General features: G+C 49.7%; 1 protein-coding gene across 1 annotated transcript; it reads right to left on the bottom strand.

Annotated features, from left to right (window-relative positions):
* Nucleotides 1–2,131: 2,131 nt before the first annotated feature.
* Nucleotides 2,132–12,877, bottom strand: LOC116543180 (endogenous retrovirus group S71 member 1 Env polyprotein-like). Its single transcript, XM_032268581.1, has 2 exons — nucleotides 12,794–12,877; nucleotides 2,132–6,774 (listed from the first exon to the last, which is right to left on the bottom strand). The coding sequence occupies exon 2, from the start codon at nucleotides 5,568–5,570 to the stop codon at nucleotides 4,587–4,589; it is 984 nt and encodes a 327-aa protein (XP_032124472.1). The 5' UTR covers nucleotides 5,571–6,774; nucleotides 12,794–12,877; the 3' UTR covers nucleotides 2,132–4,586.
* Between the last annotated feature and the right edge of the window lie 292 nt (nucleotides 12,878–13,169).

Raw genomic sequence — 13,169 nt, 5'->3', positions numbered from 1 at the left:
TTGGTCATCCTCTTCGACTGAGCACACAGTTTCAAGACGGAGAAACTTCCTACTGCTCAGCAGCAAGTGTTTTTGATTACTTAGCCCCAGGTCCCCTCACAAGCATGGACTTGACTTCCCCAAATTTTTCTTTCTTCTTTTATTGCAGACCCCTGGGATTCAGTTTACCATGGCGCTTCTCTCAACAGCAGTCACCAGCAAACCACTGAACCCCTTGGGCTCCTGCTTCCCTTCACCCAAGACCAACTACCATCCTTTCCTTTTTTTTTTTGAGGTGGGGTCTCACTCTGACAAGCATGCTAGAGTGTAGTGGCACAATCTTGGCTCACTGCGGCCTCTGCCTCCAGGGTTTAAGTGATTCTCCCACCTCAGCCTCCCAAGTAGCTGGGACTACAGGCATGTGCCACCACACCCAGTTAATTTTTGTATTTTTACGTTGAGATGGGGTTCCACCAGGTTGGCTAGGCTGACCTTGAACTCTTCACCTCAAGTGAGCCACCAGCCTCGGCCTCCCAAAGTGCTGGGATTATAGACATGAGCCACCACACCTGGCCAGAAATGTGAAAATTTTTTTAAAATTATTTTAATGCCAATTTAAATATAAAACACATAACCTAAGCAGACTCTGTGTCATCTGGTTGACATCCTTATAATCAGCTATTGTGGAGTGATTCCAGTTTCCAAGGAAACTGCTGTTTATCATCATATCAGTGGCAAATGACTTCCCTAATAACACATTTTAACTTTTAATCCTGCATTTTTTTAACTAGTTCCCATCTCCCTGAGGAGTTAGAAGATATATTTTCAGATGTATTCTAAAAATTAGTTTTTGTCTAAACAAGTTTTATACATAACTCAGCTGAAGAAACCCTGGCTGAAAAGATGAAGCCCAGCCTTCTCAGACTTTTTATCTGCACTGGGGGCACTCAGGGGTCCAGGCCACCTGCTTCTGCTCCACCCTTGGACGTCCCGGCCATGTGCTGCCCCCTACAGGCCTGACCACAACACCTGCAGTGCCTCAAACATCACGCAGCTTCCTGCCTCTGCACCCACTCCTCTGCCTGGCCAGCACACTGGGTGACCCTATTCTACTCACTCAGATGAGCCAGGACAGCTCCGTGACCTTTCTGCAACTCCACTTTTCTCATCTAGAGATAGAGTTAACGACATCTACTTCTCCCGCAGATGTTTAGGAATAAGATACGGTGTGGAGAGCACCTGGTGTGAACTCAGCACATAGCTGTGATAGTGACCGTTCCCCGTTATCCTCATCACCACATCCTTTCCTCACATCTAAGATGGTGCCACAATCCACCACCTCAGAGAGAAAACAAAAGGGGAGGTCCCAAACTTCCTGCTCCACCACCTACACCTGCCCCTCCTGATCCGTCTCCTCTGGTTTCAACAAGCAGGTGTTCTTGCTCCTGTCTCAGGCTAATTCTGCACGCACATCAGGGAGCCCCACCCCAGCTTCCCCCAGGCTTCTCTATTTGGTCAATTTATTAATTCATTCATTCAACAAGGATCCATGAGTGCTAATTATGTGCCAGTCACTATCCTAGGTGGTAGAGTCGTAGAAGTGAACAAAACCAAGTTCTCATTCAAAAACAACATACCTTGTCCTAGGAGGCAGACAGGAACAAACTAAGTGATACCTAAGGTGTGCTGGAAGATGGCAAGTGTCCAGGAGAGAAATAAACCAGAGTGAGGAATAGCAGAACTTGCATTTTTTTTTTAAGGAGGCTTGATTTGTGGTTCAGGCTAGAGTGCAGTGGGGCTGTCATAGGTCACTGCGGCCTAATTTTTTACAAAGACAGGGATGTCTCAGCCAGGCGTGGTGGCTCACACCTGTAATCCCAGCACTTTGAGAGGCTGAGGTGGGTGGATCACCTGAGGTCAGGAGTTCAAGACCAGCCTGGTCAACATGGTGAAGTCCCGTCTCTACTAAATATACAAAAATTAGCCAGGCGTGGTGGCAAGTGCCTGTGATCTCAGCTACTCGGTAGTCAGGAGAATCGCTTGAACCCAGGAGGTGGAGGTTGCAGTGAGTCGAGTTCACGCCATTGCACTCCAGCCTGGGCAACAGAACGAGAATGAAACTCTGTCTCAAAAAAAAAAAAAAGAAAAGAAATGGTCCAGATGGAGTTGCCACTTACTGAGATGGGGAAACTGAGGGAGAAGCAGACTGTGGAGGCCGGGGGAGGAGCCAGCACAGAATCTGGAGGTCAGCTTTGGATAGGTTTGGGTTGAGGAGCTTACTAGGGATCCCCGTGGAGATGTGGAGCAGGCAGGTCAGTAATAAATGTGCAGTCCAGGCAACGGGTCCGGGCTGGAAACACAAGTTATTCTCTTTGTCCTCTTCAGGTTCGTGTTGTTGCCACTGCCTGTTTCCCTTACCTAATGTGTTAGTGATCTATTGCTGCATAACAAATTACCACAAACTTAGTGGTTTCAAACAGTACACTTTTCCAGACTGACCAACACAGTGAAACTCATCTTTATGAAAAAAAAAAAAATTGCCCAGTGGGGTGGCACATCCCTATAATCCCAAGTACTTGGAAGGCTGAGGCACAAGAATCGTTTGAACCCAGGAGGTGGAGGTGGCAGTGAGCCGATATTGTGCCATTGCATCCAGCCTGGGCAACAGAGCGAGATCCTGCCTCAAAAATAAATTAATAAGTAAAACAGTATGCTTTTATCACTTCAGTCCAGGCAGAGCTGAGTGGGCTTCTCTGCTCAGAACTTCACAAAGCAAAAGTCAAGGTGCTGTCCAGGCTGTTGCCTCATCTGGAGTCTTGACTGCGGGATAATCCTTTTTCCAGACCACTCAGGTCACTGACAGAATTCATTTCTTTACAGTCATAGGACTGAGGGACCCAACTCCCTGCAGGCTGGGGCTGGAGGCTGCTCGGAGCTCCTAGAGGTCACCACAGCTCCTTGTCATGTAGCGCTCCTAAAGTGGCTGCTTTCCTCTTCGCAGCCAGCTAGGAAGACAGAGCCTCTGGAGTGGGTCAGCTAGCAAGACAGTCTTACGCGAAATAATGCAGTCATGGAAGGGACAGCCCATCAGCTTTCCCATATTTTATTGGCTAGCAGCAAGCCATAAAAATTGTTTCTGCCAATTAGAATGACTAGCCATCAAATACAGTATACACACTGTTGTACCCGAGTGAGTCAAGGAATGCGCCACACTCTGAGAATGAATTATGAGTCCTTCATTAAGCCGGCGACCAAGAGTGGCTAACGCCCAAAATTCTCCCGGCCCCAAAGAAAAAGATAGGTGGTCTTTTTTACACTAGTTTTAACAGGAAGGGGGGAACTTAGCTGAAACAAAGCTTTCACAAAGGCAGAGTAAGCAAAAAGTTAGAAAGAAAAACTGATACATAAGAAATGAAACAGTGCCAGGTGTGAGGAGTGCAGCTGTCATGGAAGACATACAACTTATAGACAAGGGGGCTTGGGACGCTCACTGCAGCTGCGTTTCCAGGCTCTGCTGACACCACTTAACTCAGCCTCTTATCAGCAAAGGCATTCCTGGGTGCCCAGAGTCAGTCTGACCTTGCTTTATACTATAGTTACATACTTAGTGGGGAGAAGGTTACTAAAATCAAGAAGCTAAGATGGCGTCTGTCCGGCTCAAGAAGCTAACATAAAGCCTGAACAGCTTTTAGTCAGGAAAAGGAGACTTAGTTGTAGCTGGCAAAAAACAGGGTATCACATTCCCCACTTGTGTGTTTTGGGGAATCAAATCACTGATTGCTCAGTTACAGTGAGAGGGTTATATTGGGTTCTAAGACATATATGTTTGACAGCTGCTACGCCCCGTTTTACAAAATTAATAAACCAATTTAATAGACAGGGCCCACAAATTAATCCCAACAGGAGGAGGAGAAGAGGTCCTGCTGTTCCAGTCATTAAAGTAGTCGGCCAGGGTTCCAGTTAAACATGCCCTGGTGTCATGGGGTGTTACTTTTTCATTCCTGTTGGTGTCTATCTATATTTCCTCGAACCTTTTGAAGAGTGTCTCTTATGACTCCAGGCCGGTTAGCATAAAAACAACAGCTTTCCCCCAACGCTGCACACAAACCCCCTCGGGAGAGAAACACCAGGTCCAGGCCGCGGCGGCCTTGGAGGACTGCTTCAGCTAAGGAATCAACCTGGGCATGCAGTGTAGTTATGGCTGACTGGACATTCCTCAAATCAGCATCTACTTGTTGGGTTAGGGAATCCAGTCCAGTTTCTCCTCGGACTAGTGCTGCTGTGCTGATTGCTGTTGACCCAGCCACACTGAGGCCAGCCAAAAGGCGGACTAGGAGAGGGGCACCTCAGCGCACTCTGGGGTGCAGTTCAGGAGGGGCACTGAGAAGCTGTCCCTCTGTCTGCTGTAGACATAAACCTGAGGAAGTACATGAACTAGCAGGCACAGGAGGGGTCCAGGTTCAGTCCCATTAATGCAGCGGGTGAGGCCTGAGGTGCAAGCCAGCCAAGTGTTATTTGGTGCCTGGTGGGAGACTGAAGTAGTCAGGGAAGTAGGCAGAGACCGATTACAGGTGACCTGGAAAGGGGGAAGCAGATAGGTTGTACCCCTAACTGACTAGGCAGGAGGCGTTTCCTGAAACATCCCCTAATGTAACGGAGTGAGGACAGGCACGACACGAAAGAGGACCAGGCTTTAACTTAACCTCAACTCCCAATCCAACATAATATGGAGGTTTGGCCTTCAGGCACAACCAACAGTCTTGGGCCAGCTTAGGCTGAGTAATATTAAGGAGGTGGTGTACTCCTCCTAAGACGGACATTAAGCTGGGTTGGAGGTGCTGGGGTTGCAGTCGGAGTTGGGGAGCCTGGACTGGCAATGGGGCAGTTGGGCCAGTGGGGCTGACCTTATCTGGGTGTGGGTGGAACATAGGGTCCCCTAAATCAGTTAAAGGACCTATGGGTTTAGGGGGGCTCCAGGGGATCAAGACCCTCTTCTGAATGGTAAACATAGTTCCAAGATCAAACCCTCCGATATAGAGTCGCAGTCCCAATGTTATACTGTAGTACCATTGAACAGAGTTAGGGTTATGAACAGTCATAGTTATGGGATTACAGGCTCCCATGGTACACAGTTCAGGACGAGAGGTTCGGGCTATGGAAAGGATTGGAGACCAGGTCGGCCCTCCCGGGTAAGTAGTCAAAGTTAAGCATGACCAAGAAGGGCAGAAAAACTTATAACTACCCCGGCAGGTAGTGTGAGGGTGGTCTCCAGGACAGAGGTAGAAATCCACTTGTTGGAGTCCCATTTCTGCACCCTCCGAGCTGCCGCATCCACTTTCACTTCCGACGTGTCCAAATCCTGCAGCAAGGTCAACAATTCCCGCTCCTGTCCACAGGGGCAAACTTTGCTGGTCCTTGAGGGAACGGCTGGGCTTTGGGAACAAAACACAAATCGATTGAAAAGGAAACTTCATTGGAGGTACCGTCTTTCCAGGTGATGTTTGCAAGCACTCTGTCCGATGCAAAGGAAGTAAGGAGAAAAGAGTAGGAGGGGGCTGAGGGCTGAATGACCAGGAACAGACAGGAAACATAGACCCAAAGAACTAGTCTGATGGCTGCATCTGACTCAGACGCAGTTTTAAGGGGCCTGGCCCATGCTTGGGGACCCATGTTTCTTGCTGTGTCTCGTAAGCCTTCTTGATGCGGGAGTGATGAATCCAGGCAGGAATACTGTCCGCCTTTAGGGCCGTGGGTGTAGTAAGGATGACGGTGTGAAGTCCTTTCCAAGCAGGGACCAGACCTTCCTTCTGGAACTTTTTGACATACACCAGGTCACCTGGACGGAAAGGGTGGCAGGGTCCTGTCAGATCAGGAGCCAGATTAGGGTGTGCCTCCCACACGTGACTGGATAATACCTTAAACCTCTTGGAGAGACTGCAAGTACTGTAACAAGTTAGCCTGGGATATTTCTAACTGGGTACTCCTTAATTTAGGCAAAACAGGTGGGGCCCTCCCATACATAATCTCAAAAGGAGTGAATCCCACCCTGTAAGGAGTGCACCTGACCCTAAGAAGGGCTAAAGGAAGGCGCTTTATCCAATTTTCACCGGTCTCCAGGATTAATTTGGTAAGAGTACTTTTTAAGGTATAATTCATGTGTTCTACTTGTCCAGAGCTCTGGGGCCGGTAGGCACAATGGAGCTTCCACCGAATATTTAATGCCTTGCTGACTGACTGAGCTATGGATGAGGTGAAGGCCGGCCCATTATCAGTGGAATGGCAACAGGCAATCCATAGTGAGGGATAATTACATTGAGTAAGAACTTTATTACCGTAGTGGCAGTCTCATTCACAGTGGCAAAAGCCTCCGTCCATCCAGAAAACGTGTCTGCCAACTCCAGGAGGCACTTAAACCCTGCCCGGTGTGGCTTCACTTCAGTGAAGTCAACTTCCCACCTTTCTCCTGGGCTATATCCTAGGAGAAGATGGTCCAATCCAGGCTTCACGCCTTGCCTGGCATCACCTGTGCACAGCTGTGCACCGGGAGGCCACTTGCCTAGTTCAGTCCTGGAGATGTGGGATTTTAAATTGGTTTCTCAAAAGTGGGGCCAACTTTGTTTCTCCCAAATGGGTGGAAGAGTGGAGGTGGCTGATCAAAGCTTCTCCAGGGGCCCAGGTCAGGAAGATTCAGGAGTCTGGAAGGATCCACCATCCGTCCTGATTTTTACTGGCTTGCAGATCCGATGCCTGCTTTTCTTCTTCAGAAGAGTACGTTGGGTGGTCAGGTAAATCAGGCTGTGGAAAAGAGTTGGCAGAGCAGAGTTAAAGGAGTAATCGGGAGAACCGCAGCCTCACGGGCGGCACAGTCTGCCTCTGGTTTCCCCTAACAACAGTAGTATTTTTTTTTTTTTTATGTCCTTTGCAATGAATTACAGCCACCTGTAGGGGGAGCCAGACAGCCTCGAGCAGGGTTAAAATCTTTTTTCTCTGACAGTTTTTCCTGATAAGGTGAGCAGCCCCTCCTCTTGATAGATGGTCCCAGGAACATTTACAGTAGCAAAAGCGTATCTGCTATCAGTGTAGATGTTAACGCGTTTGTCCTTACCCCATCGGAGGGCTTGAGTTAGGGTAATAATTCAGCCTCCTGTGCAGAAGCAGCAGCTGGCAGTGCCTGAGCCCACAGTACTTCAATCTCCATGACGACAGCTGCACCTCCTTTCCATACCCCCTGCTCAAGGAAACTGCTTCCAATCTGTAAATAAGGTGGCATCCACCTTTTTCAAAGGAGTGTCCTGGAGATCAGGTCTACCTGCCTCTGTAATTTCTAGTCATTCCTGGCAGTCATGAATAGGGGTGGCAAAGTCTGGGTCAGGGAGCAGAGTGGCTGGATTTAAACACCTTGTTGGGGAGAAAGTTAAGCAAGGCTAACAGTAAACACTAATGTTGTAGGATACGTGCATTAGACATCCATTTGCCTGGAGCACCTCGTAGCAGTTTCTACAGCATGTGGTGCTGTAAGGGTTACCTTCCGGCCCAGAGTGAGTTTATCAGCCTTGTGAACTAGGATTGCTGTTGCAGCAACTGCTTGCAGACAACTCGGCCACCTGGAAGCCACATGGTCCAGTTTCTTTGACAAATATGCCACTGGGCGTCGCCATGTCCCCAAGGTTTGAGTGAGTACCCCTTTAGCCACTCCCTGATTGTCATGGATAAACAAGTGAAATGGTTTTGGGATGTTTGGAAGGGATAAAGCAGGGGCCTCAGTCAGTGCCTTTTTTAAGTTTTGGAAGGCCTGCTCTTCCTTGTCAGTTCAAACCAAAAGGCCATTCCCTCCTGTAATGGTGTACACAGGCTTGGCAATTTCTGCAAACTCAGATATCCACAGGAGATGATATCCCACAGCCCCCAAGAATTCACGTGCTGGTTTCTTGGTGGTGGGGGTGGGGATTCCTAAGACGGCCTCCTTTGGAGCATTGGTGAGTGCTTTTTCCTTTCTTTAGTTCATATCCTAAGTAGGAGAACCTGGAAAGACAAAGCTGGGCCCTTTTGGCTGAAACCTGACATCCAAGCTCCTGAAGGGATAAAGCAGGTCCTTAGTATGTAGCAGACAGCTTTCAGCAGTCTCAGTAGCCAATTATAAATCATTCACATACTGGAGTAGGGTGCAGTTGGGATGGCTGGCTTGGAATGCCACAGGTCCTGCTGAAAGGCTTCCCCAAAAAGAGTTGGAGAATTTTTCAAACATTGGGGCAACCAAGTCCAAGTTAATTGGGTCGTGTCTCCCAAGCCAGGGTCTGTCCATTCAAAAGCAAAAATGGGGTGGCTCTTAGGGGCCGAAGGAATGGCAGAGAAAGCATCTTTTAAGTCCAGGACAGTGTACACGGTATGTTCTGGTTGGAGCAAGCTGAGCAGTACATAGGGGTTAGGGAAAGCTGACTGGACTGTGACTGTCTGTTAACTTCCCACAAGTCCTGTACAGACCGGTAATCATTTGTCCCAGGTTTTTGAAATCGCACAGATAGAGTGTTCCAAGCAGACTGACAAGGAGTAAATTATATTTGCTTGCAATAGCCATTGAATATGGGGGCTGATTCCTTCTCTAGCCCGGTGGTTGATAGGATATTGTCTGACCCAAACAGGCAGGGCATCAGCCTGAAGTTCTATAATCACCGGTGGATGGTGTTTGCCAGTACTGGGGGGTTTGATTCTGCCCGAACCCGGGGGAAAAGAGCTTGTAGATCCAGTAGGAGAGGGCTAATTTGGTTTTCTTTTGGGAGTGATGATAAGACTAAAAGAGACTCTTCTGACAAAGGAGTGGTCAGCAGGAGCTGAGCAGGAGGGGGCTCTGTGTCTCCTAACTTGAGTTTGCTGAGCCGAGAAGGAGAGGAGGTCTGCAGCTTGTGGAGCAGGTCGCGCCAAAGAAGAGGGAGGGGGCACTCTGGAACTACTAGAAATGAATGGGTTACTGTCTTTTGGCCTAAATGAACTTCACGTGAGTGGGTGACAGGCTATTCTTGAATAGCTCCAGTAGTCCCCTGTACAGTCATTTTCTTGTTAGAAACACTCCCCAAGGGTGTCTGTAGTACAGAATGTTCAGCTCCAGTATTGATTAAAAAGCGTACAGGCTGGCCCCCCGCAGTTGCAGTAACCATGGGCTCCCGGGGGCTGAGTGAAAAGGAGCCCCGGTCCCATCAATCATCAGATTCCTCTCCTGTGGGGAGGGTGAGGACTCTTTTTTTGTTCTCTTTTCTTTTCTGGCTTTAAAGGACATTTGTCCTTCCAGTGCCTTGTCTGTTTACAGAAGGCACACTGGTCCCTTTGTAGGGCAGCCTGTTCACCTTTCTGGATTTTCTGGCAGGGTCCGGAGTCCTCTGGCTGGTGCTTTGTGATGGGAGTTCCTCCTTTTTTGCTTCCCGGAGGGCGGCCACTATAACTTTTGCTTGCCTTTTCCCTGCCCTGTCGGCTGTCCCATCAGCAGCTTGAGCTGCCTGCTTTTCCTTTTCAGTTTCTCGGTTATCAAAAACCTTTTGGGCTACTTCTAAAAGCTGAGTGATGTTCATTCCAGCAAAACCCTGTAACTTTTGTAACTTTTTCTGAATGTCTGGAGCTACCTGGGCCACAAATGCCAAATTTACAGCACGGCTATTTTTAGGAGCCGCTGGATCAAACGGGGTGTAAATTTGATAGTCCTCCTGGAGGTGCTCTAAGAACGCTCCGGGTGACTCCTCAGCCCTCTGAACCACTTCTGTGGTCTTAGACAAGTTCGTGGGTTTCCTGGTGGCTCCTTTAATACCGGCAAGGAGATACTGGTGGAAATTTTCCAAAGCCCTCCTCCCCCCCTCCCCCAGGTGTTAGGGTCCCACTCAGGTCGGGTAGAAGGAAAAACCTCCTCAAGGAGGTTTAGGACTTCCTCCCTAGGCTTCCCTTCTGAACTAAGGAAATGGTTTCTGACTTCCCTTTTAATCCTTTCCCTCTCTTCAGAGGTGAAAAGGGTAAGAAGGAGCTGTTGACAGTCGTCCCAGGTGGGCCTATAAGTCTGAAGTACAGATTCCATTAGCACAGTTAGGACCTGGGGCTTTTCAGAAAAGGGGATTTTGAGGTCTCCAATTGTACAGGTCAGAGGTGGAAAACAGAACATAAACTAAAAACGGAGCCGCAGAACGCTCACTGCCTGGCAGGGGTGGCGTCTGCCTCAAGGGGAAGAGTGGAGTAGCTTCCCCTAACGGGGGCGCAACCTTGGGGTAGTGGGCAGAGAAACCGCCTGAGACACCAGCTCGGGGTGGGGTGGGGGAGGGTAGGCGCCGGAGGTGTCGTTGGAGAGATTGTGCTGCGTCCTTGATTATAAGGTGGTGGTAACGGGTGTAAAGGGCTTCCCTCTGCCTCAGGGGGGGCAATACAGGGGGGCCGAAGAGGCCACTAGAGCAACCAGTTGGGGCCAGGAGGGGACTTTTTCAGAAGAACCTTAGAGATGGGGTCATGAACAGCCTAAGGTCGGAGCCACGGGGAGGGTTCTGAACCAAATTAAGCCATTGATCAATATAGGGAAACCGATCAGGGTGCACGAGCTTTCCGGTAACAACCTGCCACACAGCTTTAACTGTTGAGGGGTTTAACGAGCCGGAGGCCACCTGGTTTTAAGTTTCGGCCACTCCAGAGTCCAGAGTTTGCCTTTCTTAAGGTGGACTCCGTAGTTCTCTGAGAAGCCTAGAGAAAAGTTCTTTAGCGTAGACTGCAGGGGGCTCAGTGACTGGGGCCGGGAGGAAGAATTTCCCATTGTGAGCACAAATACTTAACAGGATTCTAAACCAAAATGTCAGACCCAGCACGGGCAAAAGTATTCACGACCTGGAGGCGTGGAGAATCGGGAAAACAGGAAGATTATAACCAGGAGAAACAAGAAAAGGGCTCCAGCCGCTATTTCTTGCCACAACACTTAGTATTTTCAGACTCTGAATTACGGGAAGAAGGCTAATAGTCTAGGGGAGGCTCTGCACGGCTGCCTGGGACTGGGGCTGTACCTCGCCCCTCCCGGCTGTTTTTCTCCAGCGCGGCTGTAGTCTTAGCTCCAGGTGCTAGGCAGTTCCCAGCCCGCAAGGAGCCAAAGGCTCTGGGGGTGCTGTCTGCTGGCCTCACCTTACAGACTCTGCCTTACTGACTTACGCGAGAAAAAACTGCACTTTTGAATTCCAGCGAGCGCCGCTGCTTTGGTGTTCTTCGAGAGACAGGACAGAATGCGGGGGAGGCAGAACACCCAGGCTGAAAAGTCCCCAGTTTACATGCTCTGGGTAGTCTGCCCCTATGCTTATATCCGAGACACCTCAGATGTCTCCACGTTTTAAAAGCAGAGTGTTCAAATTCGGCCCTTTCTCGTAAAGGTTTAAGGAAAGACAACAAAGCCAAGTCCTGGACTCGCTGAGACACAGGAAATTGAGACAATCAGGGTAAAGGACGGGAATGTGGAGGAAAAGGGCCACCCGAAGTCTCCTGAAGATCAGAGACCAACCACAGTGGGGAATAATATGACTGCAGAAGAATTAGACTGTTACAGGTATAGGTTTCTCTGTACTGAGTTCTGTCTAAGGGTACTGGAAAGCGGTGGAGTGACAGAACAGGTGGGCAAGATCTGCAGGATGGCTATTGTGAATCCACCACTGTTCTGAGAAAAAGAGAGCAATGCACCCAGTCGTTGGGGCGTGGGAAGTGACAGCCCAGGCGCCAGCAATCCGCGTGGTGCCGCAAATCACGGTCTGGTGAACGTGTGTCACAATTTTCTCCGTAACAACACCTGATTTGTGTTTGACAGAAAAGGCAGGACTGCGTTGGCCAGCCCAACCGGCAAATGAGGAATTTTACCTCCTCAGACAAGAAGTTTTTTCTTTTTTTTTCTTTTCTTTTTCTTTTTTTTTTTTTAAAGACGGGGTTTCACCGTGTTGGTCAGGCTGGTTTTTCCTAGCCGACTTGGGCAGTAACGGCAGCCAGACACACAGTCTTACGCAGACAGTAGACACTGGGACATACAAACAATTATGACGGTTTGGACAAACAGAAAAATCTTGTGTTGGGGCCACTTAGATGCTCCTCTGGCCGCTCCCCTGACGGGGACATCAGGCCTCTCTTAGCATAGGCAGTCCGGTACAAAGCCCCGGCGGGACTGAGCTGAGCTCGCTGCCATAAGCCTTATGAGATGACCACGGAACCGCAGAAAAATAGCCCAGTCGAGCCCCATGGCTTCCGCTGTGGGGCTACAAATTGGAATTTCAAGGGAAGGCCCTTGAACTCCCTATTCACTCACACATGCACTCACCATTTACACAGAGTTTATTGCACATTTTATTTCTATTTTTAGGACAGAGTCCTCCAATTTAAATAAGAAGGAAAAGGAGAGACAGAGAGAGAGACACTCCCTAATAGAAACCAATACTCTGCTCACCAATGTACTGAAGTGTCAGCACAGCTAACAGAACCCAGAAACCAGGACCAGGACTCTCCCCCGAGAGTCCTGACCGGGAACCAGGACTCTCCCCCTGGAGTCCTGACCCCGGAACCAGGACTCTCCCCCCGGAGTCGTGACCCGGAACCAGGACTCTCCCCCCCGCCCCCGGAGTCCGGAACCCAGAACCAGGAGTCTCCCCCCGGGAGTCCGGAACCCGGAACCAGGACTCTCCCCCACAGGAGTCCGGAACCCGGAACCAGGACCAGTGACTCTGGGGCACTCAGAGTCCAGGGTCGCGGGAATCACCGTACTCAATTCCGGCGTCCCGGTAATTGGATGATTCCTGTACTTCCAAGAATAACCAGATTAGGCCTGACTTACCTTCCGGGAGCAGAGACAGAGGACTCAGGAGCCAGATTTGGTGGGCAAAGCGGCGGCCGATCCCTTCCCTTCCGGACTCCGTGGGCCACGGGGCCCTGGGACGTCTCAGCGGGCGCCCCCTATAGGCCGCAGCTCATCTGGGGAAGACCAAATGAGACTGGTCGCGCGCGTTGGCGACCGTAAATCTCGCTGGGCCTCCAAATGTTGTTCCCAAGCGAGTCAAGGAATGCACCACACTTTGAGAATTAATTATGCGTCCTTTATTAAGCTGGCGACTGAGAGTGGCTAACGCCCAAAATTCCCTCGGCCCTGAAGAAAAAGTTAGGTGGTCTTTTATACACTAGTTTTAACAGGAAGGGGGGAAGCTAGCTGAAAC

This window comes from Sapajus apella, unplaced genomic scaffold, assembly GCF_009761245.1.
Source record: "Sapajus apella isolate SASKATOON/1434 unplaced genomic scaffold, GSC_monkey_1.0 scaffold184, whole genome shotgun sequence".
Taxonomy (NCBI): Eukaryota; Metazoa; Chordata; class Mammalia; order Primates; family Cebidae; genus Sapajus; species Sapajus apella.
Note: the sequence above shows the minus strand (reverse complement) of the source record. Positions and strands in the feature narration are given on the sequence as shown.